General features: G+C 39.8%; 1 protein-coding gene across 1 annotated transcript; it reads right to left on the bottom strand.

The window, feature by feature from the left end:
* Nucleotides 1-6388: 6388 nt before the first annotated feature.
* On the bottom strand, nt 6389-10877 carry BRS3 (bombesin receptor subtype 3). The gene is made up of 3 exons (XM_075054127.1): nt 10447-10877; nt 7380-7731; nt 6389-6796 (listed from the first exon to the last, which is right to left on the bottom strand). The coding sequence occupies exons 1-3, from the start codon at nt 10875-10877 to the stop codon at nt 6389-6391; spliced, it is 1191 nt and encodes a 396-aa protein (XP_074910228.1).
* Between the last annotated feature and the right edge of the window lie 203 nt (nt 10878-11080).

The raw sequence follows: 11080 nt of genomic DNA, 5'->3' as shown, positions 1-11080 counted from the left end.
CGCGCAGGAGCGGAAGTGACCCCCTCGGTCGCGTACGGGTTGTTTTTTTTTCCCCACCTCCCGGCCCTATCTACGCTGCAGCCACTGAGCCGCCGTCTGGCTGATCACGTGGAGAGGGGCGAAGCCAATGGGAAGGAGGGAGGCCTCTTCCTGGAGAGGGCTGGGCGCTTGGGGCCGCGCGGCAGGGGGCGGGGCCTGTTTTCCCGCCTCTGGGCGGGCTGAGGCCTGCAGTGATGGCGCAGCTTGAGGCCGCCGTGGTTCGGTCGGCCTGGGACAAAGGCAGTCGCTCTCCTCGCTGCTCCAGACCGGCCTTGCTCCTTTCCCTTAGGCTGCAGCTCTGTTTCAGCGGCGGCAGGGCCTTGGGATGAGGGGCGGCTGGCCCTGAGGCCCTAGGCTTGAACACCCTCCTGGGCCTGCTGTGGGCCGGGAGCTGTGCCTAGATGGGCCTTGCGTGGAGACTGTTGCAGTTATATGATAAAATAAAAGCCTGCCTAAGGGGCATGAAGCACTGGAAGTACTTCCTCCTGCAGTACTTTACCCTATTGTGGCTTGGACAGCACTGAACTGTCAAGTTGCTGCTGTCAGTTGTGGTGTGGTGCTACTAGGTAGCCATCATCTGTCACTGACACTGAAAGTCTGTTTTCATATCCCACTAGAGGCAAAGACAAAAAGAGGTAGGTGAGGTGAAAATGGCTTACTAAATGTCAAACACATGGGTTCTTGCTCCTCCTTTGGCACAGGTTTCTGGTGCATATGGTTTGAACAATTGAGCCTCCTGGGGAGAAGGGGCTGCTGTTTGGGTCTACCCGGGCAGCACAAGTAACTGCTTTCCACAGGACAGGGGTGTGACAGGCTGAGGGTGTCCAGCTACAGCTGTTGCGCTCCTTTCAGAAAGGGTTCATATGTTGGTACAATGCAAACTGTGAGGCTTGTCTTCAAATTTTTGAATTGGTTTGCATTAATGAAGTCTGCAATAAGTTATTAATCAGTATAGTACTCTATCTGTGGGTACTTAAATATTTTAAATAATTCTTTTTTTATTCGAGTCAGTTCTTTTAAAAGACCTTCATTCAGTGCCATCTAGTGGTTTTCACAGTGTAATCCAGATAGCATTACATCAAAACCAAATTGGATCGTTCAAGTATGTATTTAGAAGTATTTTTATTTAGAGTATGAAGAAGAAAACTCTTTAGGTTTTGCAAAATTTAACCTAGAGCTATAAACCCCAGGTATTAAAACAGTGCACATGTTTTAAATAAAATTTAGCTGAATAGCCCCATCGAAGGTGGCAGTGGCTGGTTGCCAGTGGCAAAGCAATCTTTCCACTCAGAAATGAAAATTATACTCAGTACAGAAGTTTTCTGGAAATGAGTATTCCAGGAACAAATATATCTCTACTGTCATACAGACTGGAATGATATTAAAATCAAAGACACAATCCTGAGCTTGTGAAGCTCTGTAGGGAGAAGCCAACATCAGCTAACTGTCTGACCAGCCAGTCAGATGAAATTGCTGAGGATATAAATATAGACTTCTAGCAACCTTTGGCTGTTACACAAAGAACATCCAGCCTAGTTAATGACATCTTTCATGCTTCAAGAATTTTCTCTTGGCAGGGCTATTACAATAGTTGTCCAAAGATTGTTTTGTGATCACTTATGAACTGGCGGCTTAGGAGACGTTTGTATTAGCTCTCAAATAGGTTGGGTTTTGGTGAGGAGCATGAGAGGCTTAACATAAACTGCGCTTACTTATAAAAATTGGAATTGGATATATGTTTGGAAGTAAGATAATCATAGCCTTAAACATTGTAAGAACGATACAATTTAAGTCTTAAAGTGCTTATTTGATTTTGGCAGAGTTTTTTACATTCATAACCTGAGTAAATGTAGTGAAGTCTGAGCCTACACAGTATAGATTTCCCTAGTGTGCAGATCTGCCTACAGCAAGTAATTGGGGCACTGTCCTGGGGAGTTGGAGATCCAAATTTAATCTCAATCTGATGGAAGTGAGAGCATGTTTGTGTGCAGCAGGGTTAGTGCATGGTAAATCTGGTCTGCACACTTTAATGTAATGCGCTAAGAGGACAAACTACCTCAAATTCCCTCACGCATTCAGCAGATAACAGCATACGTGATGGCAGCTACTGCAGCACTGCTTCTTACCATGTCGCCACCATCTGTTCTCTTCCACTACAGTAAAGACAGCGCAGTGAGCCAGCTCAGGGAGCTGATTCAGCTGGAAACTCATCATTTTGGGGGTCAAGACAGCTTTCCTCTCAGTCACGTCCTTGAAACGATGTAACTCATGGCTGCACAAGCACTGCTGCTGCAAGCTGCATGTTTGGGGGATGGTGCGAAGAGCTTGAGTGTTACACAGCTCATGTTAGTCTACGCTGTCAAGAAATGATGTTTTAAATCCTGACAAAATATCTCAAAGTAAATATCAAAAGGAGGCATTAGCATGATGCTTTTGTATCTGTGTCTGACTCTTCTGTGTGATAAAAGGCAATCTTGTTCATCAGAGCTGATTGTTGGTCTAGAGATACCACCTCCTAAAAGTACCGAAATTTTGGTTTTTGTAAAGTGGTGTTTTGCTGTCTGTTAGAGGGGAACCAGCAATTAACTAACTAATACTTAATTAGGTAAAGAGTTAACACTCTTTTCTTAAGATGCTTTGTTATTTTAAATCAAGGAGGCAGTAATTAGTCATTAAGCACAGAGAGATTACTCCTCTTTGGGCTTACCATGGTGCTGGAGCCTGTAGCTGTTACACCGACTAGTGAGAGTGAAGAGGAGTCTTCATGGTGCAAAAAATGACAAGACCAGATCTAGATGTGCTAAAATTTCAATAGCCTTTCTTACGCTGACAAAGGAAATTCCACAAAACAGTTCACCTTGCACTGAGGGGACCATCTGTGGCAGAGCCCATAACTAAACACTGATTAGAGCCTGTATTTATTTTTTTAAGTACCACTGAGTGAGATGTGTAAGTGCTGTAGCTGTGTGTAACTTTAGCTTATTCTTTAATTGTAATATTCTTAGCAGAAACACATGAGTGTCAGTGGGCAGCCCATATTTAACTATGTAAAATAAAATGATACTTTCTATGAAAACAGGACAGTGAGCTTTAAAATGGCTATAATTTCATAACTGACTTTAATATTCTGTGCCATTTGCTGGAGACGCAGTCTATTACACTATATCCATGCTTTGACATGGTTTTGTTCATTTTTGTGGAATTTTTTTTTTAAACTAAACCAGCATCTCATAGTGACAGCACAAATTAGAGTGCCAATACTAAACCTGTTGCTAATGCAAACATTAATTGTTACATTTATATGTATTAAAGCTGTTAATGTGTACATCTTGTTCACAAAACAATTAAAAAAGTACATCCTAGAAATCGTATTTACTTACTCAATAAGATTCCACATGAATAAGACCTTTGATGCAGTCTTGCCTTTCAGTATTTTGTGCCTTGTTTCTACCTATTCTTTCATTGTGGATATAAATAGTAAACCCCTAATTATTTATGCCAGCTCTTTGCTAAACAACATTCAATATTTCTATAAATAGACATTATTCTTATAGAATTACACTTGTAAGACCTAGGGGTGAAAGAACTGGTTTTTGGAACACAGAAAAGATTGCAAAGGAAACAACCCTTTTCCCCTAAATCCAGTTATGGTAATGTGGAGACATTTTATGGATAATTATATTGGGGGAATAGATGGAATGAATAATACCAGATTGTTTAGATAAAAATGAATGTTGACCAATATATCACTCCAATACAACATGTCATGAAGATTTGAAAGTACAGAATTATAAAACCATAAAGTACACAGAATATTTAAATTATGGCTTGAAATATTACCAGTCTTTAACAAAAACATGTGCAGCATATAGTAAAAACATCAATTTTGTAACAGGATATATTAGCAATAGATAGACCATCCAGTGAGAGGAGTAGTTACACAAGCAAAAAGCAGCTGCATGCAAAGCAAGGAAAATGGTGAATTAGGAAACTGGTTTTTAAGGGCTACTCTGAGGTGTAGCCAAGGATTTTGCAGTGGGAAATATGGTCTCCAACAGAGATAAATTGTGAAGTCCAGGAACATGTGGCAGATATGTTTTCCAAAAGCCTTAATAAGCTACAATAAAGAATGATATAAGAAGCTGCAATGTTAGTTGATTTTTCTTTTGTGTAGAATTCCCTATAGTAAGATCCAGGAAGATAAAAGTAGACTCATAAGTGTGTAGGCTTAGTAATTTATTTCAGTCTCACCCTGCAGATCCATTAAGAAAAAAGAGAAGCGGAAAACATCAGTGCAATATGTTTGTTATATTTGTACATAGCTCACTACCAGGGAATGTGTTATATTAAGACAAAGAGAGTAAAATAAGGTCTCTGGAGTCTGCTTTGCCATAAATTGTATTTCTGTGCTGTTATATTTCCATTTATTTCAGTGGTTCTATCCTGGTGTACAATTGGTACAACAAAAGGGAGAATCCATTTGAAAATTAGTGCTTATAGCCTTGCAGCATGTAACATGAAGAGTGCAGTAAAATAAGGCCAGGCCTGATGGGATTAAAATGGCCTATCATTAAACTGGTTTAAGATGACGACAGAGGCTGTATTCCAATGCCCTTGGGATTTATAGTTTGGTTTTATTATTCTGATTAGGGCAGTCAACAGGGAGAGACTGCAAATAGGTTTTCTGCATCTTTTAATGAACTCAAATAATGGTGCATGGATGGATGGGTTTCCATCCATGTGTTGTTATGGGCTCTGTGTAGCTGGAGAGGTGTTGTATCTTCAAGGGTTAGTTAAAATTCAAACTTCTGTGACTGACAGTACTATTTTGTTTAATTTATATAGTTGCAGCCTCTCTTCTGTACTTTTAATGCACGAATTCTTTTTTGAGATAGAAGTCCCTTGGTTTAAGCAATGGAAAATCTATTATGTTTTTTATCACTAATTCCCACAATATAAAATTTTGGTTCAGGGTGCACGAAATTCATAAAAATAAGTGTCATTCAACATTTTTGTAATGTGGGGTAGGAAGACTTGCCTCCTGTATTTCTTTATGGGAAGACAGTCTCTGCCAGCAGTGCTGCTGAGCTTTTTAGGGATGCACAGGCTGCTCATGATAGGCTGTCACTGACTTGCCTCTGCATGCAAAGTTATAAAATCAGTGGATATGAGATTAGAAGGCCTATGTCATAAAGACAGTCTATCCTAATATTGAAAAGGGATACTACTTGAATAATGTCAAGAATAGAAAATGAGTGCAGTAGAAAAATCCAGCTCTCCCAGCATGCTTGAAAATGTGCAGACCACTGAGATATGACCACGTACACTACAGCAGGAGTAGATCTGTGGAGGTAATGGTTAGTCTGACCCCACCCCTGTACACCTTTGGGGGCTTTACTTCAGATTTGCTCTAGTCTGGTTCCATGGGCTGGACTCACAGTTTCATCTGAGAGAAATCCAGGTTGTGCACTGAAGACCACTCTGGGAGACAGAGTGCAGGAGTGGAGTAAGGCAAGAGCGGGCATTTGAGCTGTTTGCTTCAAAAGTGCCCTGTAAATCCAAACCAGAACTCTAATATAGATCCACCCCAATTTCTTGATGTTAAATCACTATAATAAAGAACTCTGCACTGTTGATAGATCGCAAAAACTTTTACAAGTGTGTTTCAAGATGATTATAGCTTTTTAAGAGAGATGATTACCTGTTGGTTCCCTTGACTTCCTTAGGAACTGAGAGGAGCATCTCTTTACACAGCAGCCAGCTCTTACCCAGAGTTTCAAAGTAAGTCACTGACAGAGCAAAGACTAGTGTGGATCTGGCCCATAATGCTTTTTTTTTTCCTACACTGTACTACAAACCTTAGCTTTCTTTCATTGTAGCATGCTTTCTGATGTGTTTACCAATTTTTAACATTCGGGACAAGAAAAGAAATAATTCAAAAATCGGCCTGGTTGATCACGTTATGAAGATATGTGGTTTTGCTTGGTTGCTGTGGATGCAAGTCCTTGACAGACAGAGCTCTCAGTCACAAGTCAAAGAAAAGTCACCAAGAACAAAACCATCCTCACAGCCAATTCTCGCACCAACTCTGCTAACGCCTGTCCTGTCCGGTTCAGGAATTCCAGCTAGGGATGTCTGTTCATGCTTGGGAACATGAACAATGGAAAGTTCAGCTGTTGCAGCTCCTTCTCCCACACAGTTTGATTTCTTTATTGTATATTTAAAAAAATGAGGAACTTCTGATGAAAACTCTTTCACAGACAGGGCAAGGCATGGCACCTCTTTCCAGGATCCCAGTAGTAGTGACTTGATTGCAAAGGCTCAGTTTCTGTCCTTCATCCCAGATGGACTAAACACTTTCCTCTTCTTTTGTGATACTATAATCTGTTAGCAGTGTAACACTGATTTCTGAACCATGTGTGCTGCCCGTGACTGACAAGGCTCTGGTAGGTGTATTACTGTGGGTAGCACTGGGAGGCTTTGTACGAAATTTTGCCTTGCAGCACGAGACTTGCTTTTTAAAATGTTGCCGGAAACTTTTACTCAGCCAATAAAGAGCAAAAGGATTGATGCAGGAATTGCTGAAGGCCAAGGCACGGGAAAAAATAGTAGCTATCAGATGAAAGGTGGAAGCATCTACAGAAGCATGGTATGTAAAAGAGCGGTATAGGTAGAGGATGTGGTTAGGCAACCAGCAAAAGGCAAACAAAGCAACAAGCACCAGCACTGTTTTTGCAACTCTCTTGCGGGATTCAATCTATGAGAAAATAATGCATATCTGGTATTAATAGCAATTAGTAACACATGTTTACATAGTTGGTGCTGATTTTCAAAGGGGTCTAAAAGTCTAAATGCATTAGCAACCAAAAAAGCAAAATGGAAAAAATGAAACAAAAACCAAGAAACCAACAGAAAAATAAATCTATTTCATAATTTTTCTAACAAAGTATTTCCAGTGCAGAGCACATTCCTTTTCCATTATAAATCATGGGGCAATCTCATCTAGACTAGGATTTAAAAGTACAATACTTAATGTGTCAGCTGATATGGATGAGGTCTCAGTTTTTACAATTCAGTGTTTTAACTCCTGAGTTTAATAGGTTCATAATAAAGCGAAATAAACCCCATCCCTCTTTCGGAAAGCATGCACACTCACAATTAAGTTAATGAGTCATGAGCATGTGCTTAAGTGCATAGCTGAATTTGGATTGCCAATATGGGCTGAGTCTATGGAGCTTTTTACTCTATTATCAGGTAAAGGTTTTGCACTCAAGAATGCAGACTTAATCAGCATGATAGATTTTGGAAAATTGGACACTTAGTCCTCGATCATAGCTTACCTGCTTACGGGCATGACCATGTTCTTCTGCTGGCATGTTGGATGTACTTTTATATAAAGTTCTGGCGATAAGAAAATAGTAGACAGAGATGACAGCTAAGGGTACAATATAGAACACTAAGAAGCAAACCAGGGAGTGAGCTTCCTGCAGGATCTTCTCAGATACAGGATAGGGGGCACATGCCTCAAAAGTTAAATTTTTCTCAGGATTGCTGAAAGAATACAAATCTGAAAAAACAGCCTCTGGGATAGCAAATATCATGGAGATGATCCAAACACAGCCAGCTTTACAGCAGGTCTTCAGGAGCGCATCTGAAGTCTGCAGTTCCAAGGGCTTAACAATGGCTCTGTACCTAAAACCAACCAACATCATTGTCAGAATAAATACAGAAATAATGTAAGCACTGACAATGCAAACTTCTTGAGGATAAAGGCATCTCTGTTCTTGCTAAACTAAGGGTGGTAGAATCGTCTTGGAAATGAACAGATACTAGCTCTTTGTAATTAAGATAGAAATGTAAAAGTTAATTTGAAGCATGTATTTTAATGAATTGGCTGGCAGAACTTGTCATTAAAGCCTTCCTAAGTAAAGATGACTTCTACTGTTTGGATTAGGATCAGTAAGGGCAATCATCTCTCCTTTTTTTATGGCACTGCCTAGAAAGGTAAATGAGGGAATTAATAGGCAAAACTGGTAAAGGTATAAACAGGTTAACTATTTTATAAATATGTGAAACCAAGCATGTACACCCCTCCTTTCTTCCATGTTCTTAAGATCCCAGCTGAGTGCAGTGATTTGACTAAAAATAATGCTCCAGTATTCATTCATATTTATAAAACAGGAGCTAACGCTGCTGTTGATTCATGGCTGTGATTCTGCAGCATGTGGACTGAGTCAGACATATGAGAAAAATCTGGGTAAATCTGTAGTTGTGTGAAAATCTGTGTGGAAATGGGACATGGAAAAAGGACAAATTGCCACAAAGGTGGATGAAGCAAAGGAAACAATATACCCTGCTCCTAAAGTATCAGGGACTCTGGATGATGCAGAAAGAAAAGACCCCTTCCAGGGGGGCACAAGACTGGCATGAAAGGAAAGGAAGTGAAAAAGGATCTGGAGGATACGAGAGCTTAGTTGTACCATTTTGCACAACCTGAGGATCTGGTCTTTTTCTCTTCTAGGCAAATTTAAATAGAAACCTGCAAGCTGGACTGCTATTTATCAAGTAAATACCATTTTTATTGACTTTGAGCTCTTCTAGCATACTGGAACATGATAGTCTGGCATTGCTCACATGACTGATGTTCTGAGCTTTCTCTGTAAGTTTACCATGTAGTTACACTGTGAAAATGCAGCATGGAATATTTACATAACAGCTACCATGAAGAATACAGAAGCAAGTGTCTAAAGCATAGAATCATAGAATAGCTGGGGTTGGAAGGGACTTTTAAAGGTCATCTAGTCCATGATGGATTCTGAATTGATGTCATACAGGACCAAGACCTTGGAGCTATGATAGACAGTTCAGTGAAAATATCAGCTTAGTATTCAGCAGTAGTAAAAAACCCACACCAAACTATTAAAAAAAAAAAAAAGGCGAAATGTTAGGAATTATTAGGGATACAATGGAGAGCAAAAGAGACTGTTGTGCAGTTATCTGTATCTCTTGTTCATGCAACTCTCGAACATCATGTGCTGCTCTGCACACCTTAACTCAAAAAACCCACTATACTAAGGATGGAATATAACATGAATAGCCTGGAGAGATGGATAGGGATCACTGTCTCTGCTGGCACAAGAGCCAGGGCCATCAAATGAAGCCACATGCAAAGCAAAAAAATGAGTTGCTTATGCAACAGGCAGTGAAAGTCATTGCTAAACAAGTTCAAGAAGAGGATGAACAAGGATCTAGAAGAGAAATCCATTGAGGTTATTAAATACACAAACCCCACATCTGCTCAGAAGGTCATCTGAAGGCTTAGGGTATAAGCGTAGTGTTGTATAGTGGTTTTTATTCTTCCTATGTGTCTTTTCTTGTCCTTATACTAGCACTGCTGGAGGCTGGTATTGGCCTACATAGACCCTTGATCTGACCCAGTGTGGCCACTCCTGTGTTGGCTGATTTTTTTTTGGAGTACAGTAACAGTAGCATTGCTTAAATTGTGGATACATGAACTACTTGCTGTTTACATACAATCCACAATTGCTGGCATACAAGATGAAAATCTTTTTCTCTCTTAATACTAAAATTCATTTTGGGGTTTTCTGCTCCTTGACATGCTCATGAACTGAAATCACATCTTAGTTTTGTTAATTCAGAAAAGAAGTGCATGGAAAACTGATTGTTCAGCAGCTCCTAACAGCAGTCAGATGGAAGCACTGATCCCTACTAACAGTGCTGTCATTGTAACCCGAGTTTAATTTCAGGACCTCTGGGCTAAAATATCTCTGGAAAAGATCTAAGAACTCTAAGAGAAAGTACTATAATTGTGTCATGTCACACTAAGCACTTATCAAGCTGAAAATTACTGTAGTATTACAGTAACCATCAAATCATGAGAGTCATTAACAGACTATTAACAGTCTGTTCTGTGTTTTCTTTTGGCTGTTTACCCCACATGTCAATCTTTTACATTCTAGGATTTTAGAGCCTCACTGAGTGCATAGGACAAAGGATTTCCACTCAGTCATTTTCAGTTTTATTTTTTGTCTTCCCTAACTACTTTAGTGCACCACTAGATAGCACCAATATACTGTCTTTTCCCTTAATTGCCTTAAGCAGTTTCCCTTTTCTGTGCAACTGAGAAAAAAAACCTGTACTGTACTTCAAGCTAATAAAAGGTGAAAAGACTTAAAGAGTCTTTCTCACTTCACACCATTATAAAGAACTGCTGCAATTTTTCTAACAGACATTTTAAAATTAAATGGGAGAGTTGCTGATTTATTTTTTTTTAGTTAATTACAATGTGCCATTTAATATTGTGCAAAATGACAATTTCTGCTCTTTTATTCATTTCTAACTTCACACCTGCACTCTCTCCTGGCAAATCAGTCACATCAGACCCACCTGTCAGCACTGAGAACAGTCAGGGTAAACACTGATACTCCAACTGAGGTTAACTGGATAAAAGACAGCAGCTTGCACCCAATTCTTCCGAAGAGCCAGGTATCCACAATATAACGTGTTGCATCTACAGGCACACAAGTTAATAAAAGCAGTAGGTCTCCAAATGCCAGGCTGGTGATGAAGATGTTTGGAACCGTCTGCATTGATTTAATCTTGAAAAAGACTTTGATGAGTATAGCATTTCCAAGGAGACCCACTGAAATGATCACAGCATATGTAACATAAATTGTGCACAGTATTTCTAATCCTGGAAAGGAGTCTTCGGTCCATTTTTCATTTGTGGTTTCATTATCAATGATTGATTTCAGTTCTGTACCATTTGTAGATGCACACAAAGTCTGATTAGCTGAATGCAAGTATACTTGAGACATTTCTTTAACTGTTTCTTCTCCCCAAGCTGGACTTAAATTGATCAAGAAATTGTTTAATATTTAGCTTGCAGCATATCAGCAAGGTCAATAGAAAGGTACAGATTTGTGCCTGAAATTAAGATTCCCGTTGCGCATTAACTACTTTCATCCCCTTCTGGGTCTCAAAACATGCCTAGGAGAAATGCACACAGATCCTGTTCTGA

Source organism: Buteo buteo, chromosome 22 (genome assembly GCF_964188355.1).
Source record: "Buteo buteo chromosome 22, bButBut1.hap1.1, whole genome shotgun sequence".
Lineage (NCBI taxonomy): Eukaryota > Metazoa > Chordata > Aves > Accipitriformes > Accipitridae > Buteo > Buteo buteo.
The sequence above is the reverse complement of the archived record's forward strand: the minus strand, read 5'-3'. Positions and strand labels throughout refer to the sequence as shown.